Here is a 19,925-nt window from a genome sequence, read left to right on the forward strand (position 1 = left end):
TCCTGTGCAATGTATTGCACTGTAGTAACAGTACAGTGTAAAAATATGCAGTACAGTATGATGAAATTTCATAATATACAGCATACTGAAGTTTCATCATGTGCACAGCAATATGATTGTATACAGAGCAGCATAGTGCATGAACATGCAGGACAGTGCGAAAATACGCTGTGAAGTACAGTCATGTTTTATAATACAAAGCAAAACGCCCAACAGTGTGACGCAGTACCTTCCAGACTGAAGATCCTTTCTCCCAATGCATCAACAATGTCCTTCAAGGCAGACTCGTCCTTCACATTGAAGAAGTGCTTGTCATCAGGGTCACTGGCGATGAACTTGATCTCGTTCAGGAAAGCCTCAGGATTGATCCCTCGTCGGTTGTAGTAACCCAGAACCTGGGAGAGGGGGCGCCGTGGAACCATCAGCCCTTAGGTTCTGCCGCTAAGTGCCGACCCTTGACTCACATCCAGCTTACTTAGAAACTCAGCACCGGCTCCACCATCCAGGCTTTAACTGGGCCGGACTGGCGACATCACCTTGGCACCAGTGTGCGCCATGGCAGGGCCTGGGCGAGATTAACCAAGCCCTGCCAAACCAAGCCTGGCACCAACCACAGAGTCTGAAGCTGCTGCTCATTATTACCAGCTTCATAACACAAAAGAGGGATAAAAGGAGGTAGACACTGGGTGATTCATCCACTCATGCACTCCAAGTGACTTATATAGGGCATACAGTAAAGCATGGGAGACCGGCCAATAAGAAACAGACAGACCAACTAATAAGAAACCAGAAAATTTGGCAGAATCCCACAGTACTTTGTGAAAAGAAAAAAACAGTTAAAGTACTGCCTAGTCTCCTGGCTGTGAGTTTTCTACAGTCTCACAGGAAGTAGAACGTTGTGACTGTGCCAAAAAAAGCAGCAGGTGAAAAAGAGAGGGAGAGGTGGGACTCACTGCAATAGCGTAGCGGGTGATGTCATCGTTCTCGCTGTCCTTGATGACCTGCTTCAGGTCAGGGCTGTCGTGCGACTCCCCGTCAGTGATCACGATCATCACCTTCTTGGCGCCGCGGCGGCTTCCTCTCTTGAACGCCTGTGACCTGTTGGAACGCAAGCGCACGGGAGCCGGTCACACCTGGGCAGTCTACTATGGCTCTGCCCAACTGGGAGGGCAGCCTCCATGCTGCCGTGCAGCTTGGTGCCACATGGTGGGCGGAGCTGACCGTGCCACGTTGATGCCGAGCGCCGTCCTGGTCTCCTCCCCGCCGCGCTGCATGATGTTCCGAGCCGCCTCCACCACCTCCTCCACAGAGCGGTAATCATTCAGGTGGAACTCATGGACCACTGTCTCACCATACTGCACTATTCCCACCTGGAGACACAACACACAATATAGCTGTGTCCTTTTCAACAGCAGACACACTGTAACCCTACAGTACAGTGTCCTTAGCAACAGACTCTGTAACCCTCCAGTACCTCTGTGTCCTTAGCAACAACAGACACACTAAACTTACAGTAGCACTGTCTCCTTAGTAACGACAGATACTATAAATCTGCAGTAAAACATTGTACTAAGCAATAACAGACACACTCTAACCCAACGATACCACTGTGACCTTAGTTAGAACAGATGCACTATAAGCATACAGTACCATTGTGACCATTACAACCACAGCTATACTGTAAACCTACAGTAACCTGGGACCTTAGCAACAGCAGACACACTGTAACCTCACAGTACCATGTGACCTTAGCAACAACAGACACACTAACTTTACAGTACCACGGTCTCCTTAGTAACAATAGATACTGTAAAACTGCAGTAAACCTTCATAATAAGCAAAACAGACACACTGTAACCCTACAGTACCACTGCGACCTTAGCAACAAAAGGTACTGAAACCCTACAGTACCACTATGTCCGGAGCAACAACAGACACACTGTAAGCCTACAGTACCACTGTTTCCACACTGTTTCAAAAACAGACACACTTTAACATTACAGTATCACTGTGCCCGTAGCAACAGTCACACTGCCACTCTACAGTACCACTGTGACCTTAGCAACAACAGATAATGAGATTCACAAATATTTTTTGTGACCTACAAATAATAATTGGTTCACAAATAAATGTAACTGATCCACAAATAAATGCAGCTGACCCACAAATAAATGCAGCTGATCCACAAAGCTAGTTCAGTGTGAAAATTTGCAAGCTCACTAGTTAACTTAAATATAAAAAAGTTGTAACAAGCAAACTGTAGACTGTTATCAGGATGATAATCACATCTTAATCACAGGTTGCACATCTTAAAGCATGGCCATGTTCACCATTTGAGTTTCATTATTTTTTGCTCAACTCCTCTCGATTGGTTGAAGGGAACACACACAAGGTGTGATTGATCAGAGTAATGAGGGCACTAAGGAAAGGCTGACTTAAAATCTGACTGGCTGCACTAGACTATTTGTAGATTTGTTTACACATCTCTGACCATTGTTTCAAAAATTCACAAATGGATGCAAATTATTCGACATGAGGCAGGCGATGCATAGATGTACAACCAATTATTTTTATTTGTGAACCAGTTACATTTATTTATGTGGCAGCATATGAATTCATGAAAGCACAGCAAACCCTGCCCATTGTGTCAAGAACTGGATGCTAGTAAATCAGTGGTACGGCTTTCACTCAAACAGACCAAGCTTCCAGACCAGACGTACCTGTATCTGGCCTGGCCCAATGTAGAACTTCTGCAAGATGTTGATGAGGAAATCCCGCACCTCAAACCAGGGGTAGATGGAGTTGGACCCATCCAGAACAATTACAATATCCATGTAGGTTTCGCACCCTGTTGTAAACAATGTCAGAATAACAGCTGTTTGCACTGTGCTACACTTCCTCAGAGTTTTAGAATTAAAAAGGGAATTTTTCCATGAGCACTGTAAGAGTGTGAGTGTAGGGGGCTGCTTTACTCTGGAAGGCTGGAGCGATGTTGCGAGAGAACTTGAAGCTGGAGTTGATTTTGGAACAGATACCAGTGCTGTAGTAGGAGCTCCCACACTCATACGACCAGAGAGGCCCACAGGCCTGCAACACACAGGAGTATACTGAGTACACGCACACACACACACACACACACACATACACACACTTACACAATTACACAAACACTCACGCAGGGACACACACTCACACATGCATGCACGCATACACGCACATACAGACACAATCACACAGGCATGCACAGGTGTTGACATACACACAGACATACAGACACATATACTCAAACACCGGTACAAATATCAGAAAAAAGCCGACATATATAAATCATAAATTCATATATTCAATCAGCCAGTCAGGAAACTCACCACAAAGCTGTTGTCTTTAGGATTGGAGGCTAGCGTCATTCCCAACCTCATCTTGTTTTTGCGCTCTGATACATTGGTTAGGGATATCCTTCCTTGAAAAACAGATACAGATAAAGAGCAAAACAGTAAAAAAACCATCTTATGCAACTGTATCATGTATAAAACAAAAAAAGAAAGAAAAAGAAATAAGACTATGTGCAACATATCCACCTTCCATGATCAGAGTTCAGAGCAGTATTTCTCAGTTTTAAGCTAAACCTGATAAACCCAGCCTCGCACCTGTGGGCAATGTGCACATTAAAGCGGTCAGTGTGTGTGTGTGTGTGTGTTATGTGGTGTGGGCACAAGTGAATACGCATGTGTAACTGTGCATGTGTGTGGGTGTGTGCCTGTGTGTGTCTATGATGTGATATATCACCCGCACTATCGTGTCTGTCTCCATAGCACAAGGCATGTGTGATTCCCAGGAGAGCACATATGTGGAACTGAACACAAACTGTACAGCATGTGATGCCCTAACAGGCGTGCATCAAATTTATGAGGCCAGTACAGATGTACTTTTCTCCTTTATACAGTTCATCAGTGGCTCCCCTCAGGGGTATGTGTGGATTCATAGCTGCATGTCACAAAAAGCTCAAAGTGCTGCAAGCGCATATGTTTTGTCTATAGATGCGTGAGTGACAGGTAAAGCAGGTTCCACAACGTAAGCTGAAGTCTGAAATAAGCCAATCACCCATGTTTTCTTGGTGAACAAAATCAGAAAAAAAAGAACACTGGATAAATGTTCAGAATGCAGATTTATTTGAAAAGACAGATTGTCAAAAAGGGAGGCCATTCAGCTGCTTCAGCCACTTTGATGGAGATGTCCAAAGTGACAAACAGGTACTTAGCCAGGGGGACACACCAGCATCCTTACAGCTGCTCATGGCTCTTAGCTCTGTCATGTGGTCTTTTTGGACCACAATGTTTTTAAGTCTGCATTTGACATCACATTGTGTGAACAACTGTGAATAGGCATTGTGTAAGGCATTGCGACATAGCAATCAGAGTTAAGTATCATGGACATTGTGATCCTTACTCATGGCTTCTATCATTGGTATTTGATATTTTGCATTGACAAAATTCAAAGCAATCAGATAATATAAAATTAGACCTAGACGAAAGCAGCATCATGCTTTTGAGGAAGACAGTACCTAGGTTGAGTCTTGTACAGTTGCCATTGGCCTTTCCATTCATTGGGCATTTGTAGACATCACCGGTCTGGATTGGCCCACTGGTTTCAAAGGGAGCTCCAACCAGCAACCTAAAAAGACCCAGAAGTTGCTCAGTTTACTTGTGAAGGAAGATGAAGATGACAAGGGCAAGAAAGTGGCAAAACTGAATGAAGGAGCCAGCCATCGCCCCAGAAACAGAACAGGCTTAAGTTCACTGAGCTTTGAGCTGGGGTGTACTGAATATACAGCATGTTACCATCATTAGTTGGGCCACTGCCAAACGGCTACCCTGATGAATCAGCAGTGAAGAGTGGTGTTGGGACAGTGCTGGAATGGGGCTTATGGTCTGTGTCCCTGATCTGTATCAATCTGCATCTGCTCTGCTTGGGCCTGCACCTTCACATAAACACCAGGACTGTCCAAGGTTGTGACCCCACGCCGAGCATTATGGGAGAGTGGGAAGTGTGTTCCTGCGTGGGAGAGGACTGTGGACGGATGAGCACCAGGGAGTGAAGATTCCAGCCCTCAGCAGCCCACACAAGCTAGGGCAGCCGGAGGCGGAGCAGAGCGCCCACGCTTCGTTTCTACGGTAACTTACGAAACTATGGTTACCAGCAGCTTTTAAATATCATTTGTTATGAACTGCAGGGTAAACATTAGCAATGCACAAAAAACAAAAAAAAAACAGAAGGCGACAAAACAATTTGCAGGCCAGATGTCTCCCAAACTGAACTTGTTATAGTGCAGAATACATTCTCTAAAAGAGTCGTACCACCAGCTGATACCTTAAAAAGAGACAATTTCTTAAGAGTTCTGACACATCGTCTCAAGATGAGCAAAAGGAAAAACATTTACTGCAAAACATGAACAACATTGCACACTTTTGAACAGATCGATACAATCTGGTGATCACATTTCCCGATGGATTTTTTAATTGTGTGTTCAATGGTCTCCATATACCATATCTGACATGGATTTGGAAATGAGATATGTACAGCGGATGTAAACTCCTGCAATCTGTTTGGCTCAAGATGGCCACGTTGTTTCAATTAAAAATCTGCAAATCTGTCTGAGGTGATGCGTACATATGACTTAAAATGTATGCATGCTTTTGCAAAAAAATGTTGAGCAGTTACAAATGGTTGACACTGCTAATGTAAATTGGAAAAATGTGCGTACATGTAATGTCAAGGACTAACATTTGACAAATGTTTAAGCTTCTGACCATTGTGATCGACCAGGGATTTTTGATCTTATGAGGTATGTTTGCCAACTCCTTTTGCACCACCGAGTCTCTCCTTAGCCCCCTACAGAGAGATTAGATATTTGGCACAGGGCCCTACCTACTTTCTTCTGAAGAACAAAAACAGACAAAAACAAAAGAGACCATCCTGCCCTGGCCAATTATGAGCTGCCCTGCAGGGCAGTCCAGCCCCAGCTGGCACAGGTGCAGCAATGGTTTGATTCCAAACCTGTTATATGTCAGTATAGTAAGAATAATGCTTTTTCCACTCGAGAGCTTGTAATGCCCTAATTATTTTGATTGTCCATACTGCCTCTGGCATTGTCTGTGCAGGGGTGGGAGAAGTCAGCCCAGGCCAGTGGTCGGAGAAAGGAGGCCATTGTTCCTGTGCAGTGGAGATCAGTGGAGAGTTACAGGCAATTTAAAGAGGAGCTGCTAAAGCAATCCACAGCGAGCTTATTAAAGCCGAGCCATGGCCAATGGGAAGGCAGCGCATGGGGGGGGGGGGGGGGGGTTTAACAGCGTCTGATGAAACAACCATAGCAAGATGTGAAGCCTCTGACAGACTCGAGGAAGGTCTGAAACCAGATTTGTGGAAAAGCGGTACTGTAGTTGTGTGTTTAGACGTGCTAATGTATTTCACATGCGCAATTTTAAAAAATCAGGGGCTGGACGATGTCAGGCCACAACCTGAAACCTCAGCGGGCGAAAGGAGCCTGCCTGCCTCTTCTGTGATACTGTTTCTCCTCAAATTCTGCTCACATTCCCCGGATCTGTATTCCATGCATGTGCGCGGTGGTCCTTAAGCCATAGACATGCTCCCTTAGCATGATCAGCCCCGAACGCCGTAATCCAACACGCTGTTTCATCAGCCCGGAGCCCGTTAATCCAATAACCTGTGGAAACAAGCTGAGTCAAAGGTGACATTTTTCCATGTAGAGGCATCTGTGGGTTTATTAGTTCAACCTGATTGGGCCCGGTGGAGATTGATGAGTTTACCCTTTCAGTTCTGGTTCTGGTTCAAACAGCAGGCCCCTTCCAGACTTCAGCGTGAGCAGGCAACGCCTGCAGCCTTCCAGGAATTTGATGTTGGCCAATCGTAGCAGCCCCGTCATGTGTGGCATTTGAGGACTTCAGCCCAGAGGTCAGCTCCCCACAGGAGGGCAGAGACGATAACTGGAGGAACTGTGCGTTGTGTGGCGCAGAGAGTCACAGCTGAGCAGGGAAAGTTACCAGCTGTGTCCCACAGTGCACCGCGGTCGCGCTGGACCAGAACACAACGCGCATCCCTGCTCAGCCAGGCTGCTGGAAAAACCGCACCATCTGGGACAGGGCCTGGCAAAAATAAAACCGCATTCTCCGACTTTCTCCGATTTCCTCATCTGCTGCAGTACCTGTCCAGATCTGCGAATGTTTCACTGCAGCATCACAGTGAGCGCTTTAGAATGCGCTCTGTACTTCACCACAGAACGGAGAACGGCTACTGTTCCGCAGAGCCCTGAGGCATCGCATAGAAATTTAAACCATGATTAATAAACATTATTTTCAAAAAGGACAGGATGCCACAGTGTATTTCTTTATTTTTTTCCCTGATCCACAAATGCCATGTGCTAAGTTCCACTATGTCCTCATCTTATACTCAGGCAGTCATGGGGAACCAGGGGTCTGTAAAGAAAGCCTCCCTAGCTTTAGCACAATCATTTGAAATTCCATTCTGACATTGTGCGCTGCTTTTGCACTCTACCACTGGAATGCTAAATGGTGACTGTTAGTAAAATCAACCCTCTCAGGGAGTGGAGGGAAAAATCTACAGAGAAATAAGTTTGGCCTGGTCGGCCATTTTGTCAGCCAGCTATCTGTTCCTGTGGGTTAAGTTAGTAACCATGTACATTTAAATTCCTGAAGGAAAAAGATATTCTCCAAAGTCAAGTTCCCCTAAAAAACAGTGCCATTGTAAATCAAATGTCTCTTAAACCTAGGAAACAGATGGTCTTGCATGCATGCAATATTCATTTATTACTTTCTTCAAAAACCCATGAGGCAATTAACTTTGCAACAAAGCTATATATTGGAGTAGATGTATCTACAGGATTTTTTTCTCAGATGTAACTATAACCAAACTAATGTTCAAAAAAGGGGGTTAAATTGCCCTTGAATAAACAGGCAAAAAAAAAAAAAAATACAAAAAAACAAAACAAAGAGAATTAATGCTTACAAATAAGTCTAGAACATTCTGTAGCCTTGAGAGCTACAGTAGAGCAACACGCATTCTTTAAGCCCTTTTAATCAAGGCTGTGATCAGATGCACAAGTAGCGGGATGCTAGTTAACAAGTTGTTAAGCACGCAGGGATCGTTTCCGCTTGCTCACCTGCAGTTCCGAACGCTAAAACACAGGCAGACCACTGAAATTCCCAGACCGCCACAAGACAGTAACCGCTTCTGATAAATCCTAAATTCAACAACAGGAAGAGTGCCGACTGCAATGCATAACGCCCAGTAGGGGACGGGGGGGGCGGGGGACGGGTAGAGCCGGATGCGAGCCTGTGTCACACTGAGTCTGGGTTTCAGTGAATTTTACGAGGGGTGGGCAGGTGTAGCAGACGATTAGTCACAGTCTGCAGGGAGGAGGGCCGCCCCCGTCCTCAGGCTCTGCCCTACTGTGGGTTTGGAAGCAGGAAAGCTCACCTCACCTCAAACAGCCGCACCTGAGCAGGAAGACGTGGGACACGTGTAAAACGGTACAAGGGAAATGTGGTCTTCACGCTTTAATGGGAATATAACACAGCAAAGGCTGCATTAATGGGAAACTGAGTACGCCTGAAGGACTATTTCAACCATAGTGTGTGAAGTATGGACTGGCAGCCATTTTCACATGTGTGCTGAGGTCCCAAATATGAACCCAATTGAAGGGTCTCACACAGGCCTTGTTTCCTTAACTTACTTAACACCACTTAACAACAGTCTCAAACAGCAACATAATCCTGTTTCAGAATGAGACATATTTGAACACATTAACAGTTCCCTCCACCCACTCAACATATTGACTTGGGAAGGAAACTATGAAGCAGGTATCTGGGTCAGTAGACAGGCATTTCTGTGCCACTGTTGGGAACTTGGGAAAAGGGGGGAACGGGTTTTTTCAAGCGGCTCGTAAAAAAAGAAATTGCTCTTGCTCTCCAATTCTGAACCAATTTCTTTTCTGCCTTCTGAATTTAAATGCCTTGGCAACACATTTGTACTTATTGTCACGCCAATAAAGCTCCACTTGGGTCTGGATGATAATTTGAAGGAGAATTTGAAAAAGACACACAAAGAGCAAAAAGAGAGCATGTGAGAGAGAGAGAGAGAGAGAGAGAGGGAGGGAGGGAGGGAGGGAGGGAGGGGTTCTGTGGACTTCTTGGCCTCACACAGTAAGCACGGCCAGCTACTGTTGCCAGCACCCCCATCACCCAGTTCCTCCACCAATAGACCTCCTTGTGGCTCAAACGATTACAGTTTATTTAAATGGCAGAATGAATCAAGGGGCCCCTGTGTTGATCTAAGAGACCAATCAGAGTGACTCTGGCAGTGACTTAGCCTCTTGCTCATCATTATTATATGCCACCAGACATGGTGTATTTGTTTTGGATTCAAATACTTTTCTGTGCTCTATTGATCTTGACTGGTGTAATTGAGCCTGCCAATATGACCAGAAGGCGGGGTTTGCACTTTTTGAAAGCATTTCATTGGTTCCAATACGCCAGACAAGATCAGTAAAGGGTAGAAAAGTATTTGAATCCAAAACAAATACGTATTTGAGCCAGGTCTGCATGCCACTCATCCATACTGGGTCAGCTCTCAGTCTGAATCTAACTACCTACCTTGTCTTGTGTTGCTTTGTTTTCGTCTTTGTCTTTGTGTGTGCATGCCTATGTGTGTGCGTGTGTGTGTGCGCGTGGTTTTCTTTTTGCTCTTGACTGAATTCAATATACAATGACCAGTGATGACAATAACACTGGAAAGAAAGGCCCTTTACCAGCCAGGTTAGGCTGCGTTCTTCATATGAAAATCCTGGATGTTCTTCAGTAGCTCTGTGAAGGCTGTATCATTGAGACTCTCCATCATATAAAGTAGATCACAATGAGAGCCAAGCCTGGATTTTATTCTCTCGACCTTCACCACTGAGACTGGTCAACCACTGGTTCCTCAGCAGAACCGCTGGCTGTTCAGCGTGTCCTCTCTGCACTCAGCAGTAGCACTTCCTCCCCATGAGCAATGGAGAACGGACTCACAGCCAGTCTGCTGCTCACTCAGGTCAACAGCAGCTACAGCTGGACAACAGCCAGCATTCTCCTGAGCCAACTACAACGAGGCTACTATCCAACACACACACTCACACACATGCTGTCATATACACACACACACAAACACACATGCTCTCATATACACACACACACACACACACATGCATGCACACACAAACACACATGCTCTTACATACACATACACATGCGCAAACACATTCACACACCTGCATGCATGCCCGCACTTTCATACACACACACACACGCACACACACGCGCACATTCATGCATACGCACATGCATGTGCATGCATGTGCACACACAAACACGCACATGTGCACACTCACACACATGCACACTCACACACAAACGCACGTGCACACATGCACACTCACATGCAAATGCACATGCACACACACACACACACACACACACACACACATGTGCATGCAGACCGTACTAGAGCAATGTGAGAGTGGGTGCATTGCCAAGGAAGGAAATAGAATACACTTCCCATTTCTGTCTCCTCGGGGGGGTTCTGTGCACAGCCTCTGTCTGATTATCTGCGTAAAAGTGTTTTTGCATAAGCATGACTATGTGACTCTTTTCTTAGCCCTGATCATCAAACACAGCTCTCTATCCATCCTGGAGGAAGACACTGGACGAGACCTAGGATAGGCTAAGAGCAGGTATTTGAGACAACAGGAATGCATCACTGGCTGAAGTATGCCATTGGGTAACTGTATTATACCGTGCGGGTGGGGGTTTGTACCATGTGGGTGGGGGTGTAGGTGGTGGTTGTTGGGTTGGTTGTCAAAATGTGAAGCTGCCATTCCTCGACACCCTTAAAACTCTCACCCATACCCACACTGACAGAAACCAGAGGTCCTATACCCTCAACACTGAGAACCTGAATGCTATTTCAGGTGAACAACAGCTATAGATACCAGCAAATCGTAAATCGTAAACCAGCAAAATCTAAAAATGGACTAAATCATATTGTCATCTCCTCTGACCTCACTTCCTCCCACCATTTAATAACAGCTCAAGTACTATAAACAAGGAAATAAATCTGTATGCAAAAATGAGGTCTATGAAAGGAATGGAAAACAATTCCATTTGAAAAAATTCCATTTGAAAAAAATTTGGAGTGAGGAGCACAAATCCGGGCCCTGCCTCTTAAGCTGTCTGCATGAGACTCGGGAATCATTCCGCATCACTTCATCCAGTCCACACTGAATTCCCAAATACCCCAGGGAAACCTGTCTGGGAGCACTCTACCCTCACAGAACCAGTGGCAGAACATAGTTTGTTTGTCTGTAGTAATTAGGTCAACCTGGGAAATATTTGGTTTTGGTAATATTTGGATGGAGATTCTGAAGTATGTGGCAGTATGTCCACTGACACCTCACCAAACAGGCTGAATTGTCAGGTTGTAAAATGGCCGTTCTTCATGGAGAGATGGTAGGGGGATGGGAAGGTAAAGTAGATGCCTGACAATCTCAGTGTTTTAATGGGAATTAATGGCTGGCTGATGAACAACACAGGACAGATTTCACAAGAATGAGAGAGAGTCATGAAAGTTATGGAAAGTTAAGCATGAGAGTGAATGAATGAGTCAGCGAGGGAATGAGAGTGTAAATGAGTGTTCAACTGAATGAGAGAATGACAGTTAGAATAAGTGAGTGAATGACTGTTAGAGTAAGCGAGTGAATGAGTTTTAGAGTGAATGTTAGACTGAGTGAGTAAGCAAGTGAATGACTGTTATAGTAAGTGAGCGAATGGCAGTTAGAGTAAGCGAGCAGATCAGTGAATGAGCACACATTAGATAGAGTGAGGGAATGACAGAGTAAGCGAGCAGATCAGTGAATGAGCACACATTAGATAGAGTGAGGGAAATGAAAGGCGTGGGACGGCCAGGGCTGTTTGATCAGCGTCAGGCAGTGCTCCAGGCAGACATGCCGGGGATGCCAGTGAAGAGAGCCAAACGCCAGCAAGACGGACCGTGCCGTGAGCGAGGAACAGTTATGAGGTAATATGATGGATACCACATTCCCCCTTCTCCTTTCAAATCCCATTTCTGAAAATTGTGTTTTCAGCAGAGATAATCATAAATTATTTTCCAGACCACTTGGAAAATATACGACTCCTCCAGATGGGAATGGGGATCTTCTGAGAAACAGTTCAGGACTGCTGTGTGGATCCCTGACCTCTGAACCATTGCCAGAGCTGTGGGAGATGCTATATTTCCCTAAGCAAGGCAACAAAGAACTCTGCCTCGCTGCCCAGCCATAGCATAAAGAAATGAGGTGAAACAGCAGGAGAAAAGCACGTCGTTAAAATCCACTAGATTACAAACCACTCGAGCAGGCAGTTCACTGCCAAGTTTGTAAAAAGGAGTGGTGCTGTGCCAGAGCTCAGAATCAGGTAGGCTATTCCAGTGATGTCACACTCAGCATCAGTATGGCGCTGTGGCACAGATATGCACATCTGCAGTGCTACATGACTCACTCTACATGAGTTAATGACTCCAGCAGATCCAAGTGGAAATGCCAACTCTTTAAAGTGCACCCAAAGTATTTCTCCAGCATCGCACCCCCATTATTATCACTGCTATTATCTGACATGCCTTTACTTAAAAACATATCATTATTGTTCAATTCCCTGGAGCAGCCCTTTCCACGCACTGTGTGTACCAGGTAATGAAACCCAGGGGAAGTTATTTAGTTGGAGGTAGAGTGCTAAACTTGGGGTTCAGCAGTTGGTCTCTATATGTCCAACCGAGTACTATCTCTGAGTTTTATTTTCCTCGTATTCCCAGACCCCGAGCACCGTTTAAGTGAGTCACTTGTCTCAAATAACAAGCACGCAGCATTTTGGGGCTCTCCATGTTATCCCTGCAGGAATGAGTGTGTATGAGCCTGAGGCGTGGTTCAGAACAGGGCTGTCTCACACTGAAAGGGCGAAAAGCGCTCTCTTACCACTTCTGCCCGCCGGCCACGTGCTGCTGCACGGTGTACCCAAACTGGGCGTCCACGGAGCCTTGGATGATCTTGGGGTGCTTGGTGTCGATGTTGAAACAGTCACAGAGCCCTGTGGGAAGGCATAATGAGTCAAATCCAGGGCAATAACATATCTTATCAGCACGACAGCACACAGCCATGAAAAGCTGCTTTCAAACATCAAGCTGTCTTCTATTATTGTACAGAATGAATAGACCAGACCTGGGTCAAATGCGCATTTTTTTGGATTCAAATACTATTCTGTGCTCTATAGATCTTGACTGGTGTAACTGAGCCTGCCAATAAGAGCAGGAGGCGGGGCTTGCACTTTCTGAGAGTATTTCATTGGCTCCAATACACCAGACATCAGTAAAGTGTAGAAAAGTATTTGAATCCAAAACAAATATGTATTTGACCCAGGTCTGGAATAGACATATATCTGTCAAACCAAATTTTTACACAAAGGTTTATTCAGGACAATGTTCCATTATATATATATATATATATATATATATACTTTCTAAAGAGCAAGCAGTTTTGCTCTCTAAAATATTATCAGCACCATACGTTACAAATTACATTAAGATGTTATTTGATATTTGTATTTCAGTATTTATATTCAAGTACTCAGGAGAGACATATGGGAACCCCTGAAAACGTACTGCACACTTAATTCCATGAGTAATAAATGCCACATATAGTACATAGCCAACTAGTCCCTTTTCCTGTTTTATTTTCCAATTTGGCAGGACCACCATAGGAGCCTTTAAGACTCTGGTGCTGTATAGCCTGGCAGAAGCTCTGATGTGACCCCAGCCACTGTGGGATGAGCAGTGATTGTCTGTGGCTGATCAGAGGTAATGTGCGTACGATGAGGCGCGTGAGTGAAGGGCACATGGGGGGTGGGGGTGGGGGGGGGGGTTGTCTTCACAGTGTGCACTAAGACTGCGCTGATGGACAGGATTTCTCCCACAATCCCGCGGGACCATGACACCCGGCTCGCCCTTAGAGCAACAAACACTCCGAGGGGGGTCTCGGGTGGGGCTCATATTGGTCCTGCCCCTGCCCACTGTAAACAGACCCGTCCAGTGCAGGCGCAAGGATACGTGCCCCAGTGGGGTCGCGGTTAAACAGTGGAGCTGTCCGTCAGGTAAATACGGCTGACATCGCGTGTGTGGAAGCTGACAGGTAGGACGACAGGCCAAAACGCAGCTGGTTCTGATCTACAACTGCTTCAGATCGGTTTACTTGTGAGAAAAACTGAGCAAGGGTGTCCTTAATCAGCGCAGAGGAAATGCTGATAACAGCCCGTGGTAATGATGTGGCGCAACGTGCAGGCATCCATGAGCAAGTTCATTAAAGGAAGAAAGAAACGGTGCACAAACAGGTTAAACAGTGGAGCCGTCCGCCAGGAATATGCGGCTGACATCGCGTGTGTGGTAGCTGACAGGTAGGAGGCCAGGCCGAAACGCGGCTGGCTCTGCGTGCGCACCACGCCAGATCTGACCAATCCAAAGCCACGGCTACCGGCCATATGGCTGATGAGACTAGCATCTTACTCACAAAGTGGTGCGCAGCCAAAATATCTCCCCCTGCCTCTCTTGGAACTAGTAAGAGCTATAAATTCACCACAGGCACTGGCCACAAGAGGCATTAATATGCGCGACCAAAACTGATTCTAATCTGTTTACTTGTGAGAAAAACTGAGCAAGGGTGTCCTTAATCAGCGCAGAGGAAATGCTGATAACAGCCCGTGGTAATGATGTGGCGCAACGTGCAGGCATCCATGAGCAAGTTCATCAAAGGAAGAAAGAAACAGTGCGTAAACAGCTGTGAGGAAACTGATCTTGACTCTCTCCACCTCCCCCTATTGGCTGAGAGCGGACGAGCAGCACGCCAGGCCAGCAGCACCCTCTGCTTTTAATCGAAGTATTTATCAGGAAAGGCCTTTAGCACAGGAAACCGCTTTCACTGCTGCCAAACAGCTCATGAATAAGGAAGTGATCATAATTGTGGAATTTGGCTAATTCAGTTCATTTCCAGAGCAGGAAATGCACGCGTCAAAAAACAGAAGAGTGGAACCTTTTTATTGGCAAGAGAAAATGGGGTCAGGTTAATCTCATTCAGACTTCCACTAAATCCATCTCTCCACAACTATCTTCTCTTCATCTTGCCCTGCCCATCAGCCCTTCTCTCCTCCGCTCTTTGTCTCGGTGCTGCTAATCTGTGCGGTGTCATGGCTTCTGCAAAAATCACTGACCCCTACTAAAAATAATAGGATAAAGGTGGCAGTCAGTGATATGAGCCAGCTGTTCTCACTGAGTGAGTAATCTGTCCATTGCTTTTCTGAAGGAACAGACTGTTACCATCTCTCAATACTGGCCTGACGCTCTCTAGGAGGGAGGGAGGGAAAGAGGGAGACAGAGAGAGAGAGAGAGAAAGAGAAAGAGAGGAAAGGAGAGAGAGAGCAGCTTTAAAAGCAATCAAACTTAATCAGACACAGAACCTTCTCAGTCTGTCAGGAGTGGTGTATTATTTCTCTAGAAAAATATTTTTCACATTCACAGTGCTTCCAGTGACCTGGAACCACAAAGCCCGTTTGGTTTAAAGGGAACACAAACACGCCCCCCCGGACAGCCCGCCCCCCCAGCACAAAGAGAAGGTGACTCATTCCACTGCTGAGGTAAGAGAGAGTCTGCTTCTCTCTCTTACTCTCTTCTCTCTCAGCACTGCTCTTCCAGACCGTCTCTATGGCTGAGAAGCTGGAGTGGGGTCGGCAGCCAAGAAGAGACTACAGGTGGCTTTCTGACATGGCTCCCAAACTTCAACTCTGTCTGCTGAGACTCATTATGATGCCCGTGCCTCTGGTACCCCTTTCAAAAGCAAATGAAGCAACGACCCAGGTAAAACCTGTGTTTGCCATTGGTGTGAATATGCCAACCTGCGTTATCTGAGCTGGACCCACAGCCCAGGTCTCGACCTGGGTTTTTCATGGGTTTGACAAGGCTCGGGGCACAGGTTACTCTGTGCGGATTTCGATCAAGGATCCTCATTGCTTACGACTGCTGTTTGATGCTGTGCCGAGTTTGACTGTAGTACAGCCACCGAGGACAACAGAAAGGCTCTTCTACTCCGGAGATACTGGCACCAGCTTCTAGCCCTGAATTCCGCTCTTCTTAATCGCAAGGATGCTTTGACATGACCGCAGACCGTATGCAGCCGCATCAAGCTTTCATTAGGTGGATGAATAAAGAACAGAAATCCCATGAAGTCTAGGATTGGCTGAACACCAGATTGTCCGCATCGTCCACCACGTTGAATCTCCAGTGTAAACAAACCTCGAAATGTCTGCTTTCAATGATGTCGAAACATGACAACCCTATTCAATAGTGACATGTACAGTACGGATGTAAACTTGCTGACGTGAGTCTTGTGTGAATGGCGAGGACCCAATACTGTGCTGAGAATGGGTCAAACATGGGTTTGATCCTGTGTTCAATATCTTGTGTCAGTCCCGGGTTTTTTGAGTTTGAGTAACAGAATAGTTTTGGAAGGTGCGGTAGGCCTGTGGATTGCTCCGGTAATTCTACTGGTGGATTCCTGCTCTGGTTAGTTACAGATTTGGCAATTGACAAGACTGAAATTGCACCAAAACCAGGAGATTACATAGGAAAGAGAGTGTCACATAGAGACAGTAGGGGCAGATGTAATATATGCAACATTTATAGTGGAATATGACTTTTTTCCCTTGTTAACATGATAGAAATCAGCCATTTATACACTACTGAGGTTAGCAAACCTCACAATGACAACGCTGAGGTATAGCTGCATATTTAAAATGACAGAACAGTCAGTGGACATCACTAGTATGGGTCAGAGCCTGAGGCTTGGTGTGGGAGGACTTCGCTGTCTGCAGTGTTTGCATCATAGACGTAGACGATCTATGGTTCGGATCTGCGTTGGGTCCTCTGTAACTTCCAGACCAAAGCAATGTGTAACGGAGGAGCACGCTGGAGCCAGGGCAGATTCCCACGCTAATAAACAAATACTTTCTGTGTTAAACAACTGTCTGCAATGAAACTTTTTAAATATTTTCTGTCATCCTATCTTTTCTCTCCATTTTTATGCTTTCATAACCTTTTACGAATTAATGTTTACCCATGCAGAGCTTTAAGGCACAATGAATGAATTAATAGATTATATTTGTTAATAGGAAGTGTGATTCTCCCTGAATGACCAAAATAGCACAGTCAATAACCCTCTGACCCGTTAATATGTTCTTTGAAACACCAGCTCCATATTCAGGTGGCAACTGCACTCAATGGGCGTACTAAACTTTATTAGCACTCCTCAGGCTAAATGTTTATTTATACCAGAACAATAATATTTTTATATTCAAAATTGTAAAAGAAAAAGTGTTTTACAGTAGTATATTACCCCAATGCAAAAACATTTGGAAGCATTTGATATGTAGCCAAATATGTTTCCTGAGTTTTAGGTTGTAGGTACTGTGTAAGCACTTGCTACACACCACACATGGTCCACACATTTAAACCCACTTAAATTATCACCCAAATATCCCAGTGTCAGCTTATCCACAGTGGTTAAGCCTGAGAAAGACATATTGCTATACATTAAGAGCCAAATTCATTTCTATCACTGTTTATAAAACGGGTAGCTCAAATCAAGCAATCTGATTGGTTGAATTCCTTTGCACAATTCAGTATCACTCCGCGTCTGAGAAAAAAAACATTAGCCTAACAAACTACGATAGATAGTTTGTGTGTACATTTCATAGCAACCGCCTCGCACTATGTGCAGGCAGCCAGGAGGGCCTATTTTATTTTGAACATTATTTATTAATAAAAACTATTTAAATTGGAGTGTGTCTATTACTTTCATATTGCCATACTCGGTGACCGTTTTATAAAACGGTGTGTCCACAGTCAGATGTGTACACATTATAATTAAGCAATAGCTCACTTCAGGCCGTGGCGTATGGTTATTATATCACAGCTAAGGGGCGTTGTTCGGCCCGACGCGAAGTGGAGCCCCTTAGCTGTGATATAATAACCATATATCACGGCCTGAAGTGAGCTATTGCTTAATTATAATGTGTAAGGACAATGATTGATACAACAATACCAAGCTTATCTTGAAATAGAAACCTCTCAGAATCATATATATATATTTTTTTTTAAATCAGACTGGATGGACATTAATACATAGGCATATTAAAATTTTATCATTTGTTAAATCCAAATCCAGCACGCACACACTATGTCCCATTCTCTCGTTAGTTTTTTTGCAGAAAACAATGGCATACGCCAGGTATCATGAATGTGTTGCATGAGTCATTTACATTTTTAGCTGACCTTTAAACTCAGCTCTTAATATCCTCCTGGGGGTGGAGGAATGTAAAAAACTTCAGAAGAAATATTGGGGTAGCCCATTTCCAGCCCACATCGCCTGACATGAAGTCAAGTTACTTCAGGTTTCTAACTAAGCTGAAGTAAAAAAGTAGTATGCGGCAAGTTCAAGCAGAGAAGAATGATTCCAAATAGTTCCCTCTCTTTTTCTTTCTTTGCGCGTTTGAAATGCTTCCCATGTGTGTTTTTATCATTTTTCCGAGGCGACTTAAGTACACATAAACAGGAGTGACTCACTGGCCGGGTCCTTGATCACTTACTGGGCTCGTCAGACAAAGCTAACCGCTCCAGATACCATCGAAGCGCAGCTCTGCTTTCTGTTCAACCCGGAGAACAAAAAGGAGCAGAGAGGGAAATGACAAGGAAAGAGAGAGAGAGAGAGAGAGAAAGAGAGGAGGGAAAGAGATCCAGTTTCCATTTCAAACTCTAACGTGGCAGAGAAACTGAATTATCCTGGTGATATGGGCAGCTCCTGAATCTGGGCTGAGCTGGGTTTCCCGTGCCCAGGTAAATAAAGTCAGAACCAGTGGTGAGCCCGGAGGACAGCAGGCTTTCTGATAGGCTGCTCTGAATGGGGAGAGGGGCACACTCCGCACTGGGGCTGAACAGACCGCCTGTAAGACGACCGTTCGAGTGAGCGGTCTGGGACATTGCGCTTTCTCTGCGCACTGGCACAATAAGCACTCGTTTCTCCCCTCCTTTGCAAATCTTCAAACGCGAGAGCATAGCACGCACTCGAATAAGCAGGCCTGTTGCCCACCGGCAAGGCTAGTGTGCAAACAGATTGACCTTTAATAAATTCCACATTATGCAAATGGCAAAATCTGCTGCTGCTGCCACCGAATACCCAGCTTCAGGTTCACACACCTATGTGCTGATATTCAATCCTGTGCTTGAATTCCAAAGGAAATAGGCTGAGGGGACATGTGTGTGACATTTGAGCCCAGATGTGTCCAGATGTGTCCTCCGGTACAGTTGCGGTCTCTTTTCCGAGCCCAGAGATTCGACTGCCAAACCAAACGATCCCCCGCTGCCAGTGGGATAGGGCGATTTCAGAGCCAGCGGACCAGCACATCATCTGCCACGCTGAAGAGGATCAGCCACTGCTGCGTGGCCCCAGTCTGCTGTCTCTAACTGCAGCCCAGGCACAGGGCAACACTGGCACTCAATGGAGTGGGGAGGGAGCCTGTAGACTCATCACCAAGCACTAACGGCTGGGAAGGGAGGGTTGGAGTAATCGAGTCCACAGCCTTATCAGCACAATACGGACTGGTGGGTGAGCGATATGGGGATCTCTTATACTGGCAATACGGGGGATTCACTACAGATTACACAATTGCTAGCAAACTGAAAAAGAACAAGAACAACAAATCCAGGACTAGCGA

At 45.4% G+C, this 19,925-nt stretch overlaps 1 protein-coding gene across 3 annotated transcripts in view; it reads right to left on the reverse strand.

Annotated features, from left to right (window-relative positions):
- itga11b (integrin, alpha 11b) overlaps positions 1-19,925 on the reverse strand; it is a 125,364-nt gene that overhangs the window by 26,074 nt on the left and 79,365 nt on the right. For 2 of the 3 annotated variants that reach the window (XM_035396478.1, XM_035396479.1), the window contains exons 2-9: positions 13,091-13,202; positions 4,562-4,671; positions 3,369-3,460; positions 2,973-3,087; positions 2,721-2,848; positions 1,222-1,370; positions 954-1,098; positions 230-395 (exon numbers count right to left, since the gene is read on the reverse strand). In XM_035396478.1, the coding sequence (XP_035252369.1) occupies positions 230-395; positions 954-1,098; positions 1,222-1,370; positions 2,721-2,848; positions 2,973-3,087; positions 3,369-3,460; positions 4,562-4,671; positions 13,091-13,202 (1,017 nt within the window). Of the gene's footprint in view, positions 1-229; positions 396-953; positions 1,099-1,221; positions 1,371-2,720; positions 2,849-2,972; positions 3,088-3,368; positions 3,461-4,561; positions 4,672-8,194; positions 8,269-13,090; positions 13,203-19,925 lie in introns of those variants that run through there. The other variant, XM_035396480.1, reaches the window with a different exon arrangement.

This window comes from Anguilla anguilla, chromosome 16, assembly GCF_013347855.1.
Source record: "Anguilla anguilla isolate fAngAng1 chromosome 16, fAngAng1.pri, whole genome shotgun sequence".
NCBI classification, from domain to species: domain Eukaryota; kingdom Metazoa; phylum Chordata; class Actinopteri; order Anguilliformes; family Anguillidae; genus Anguilla; species Anguilla anguilla.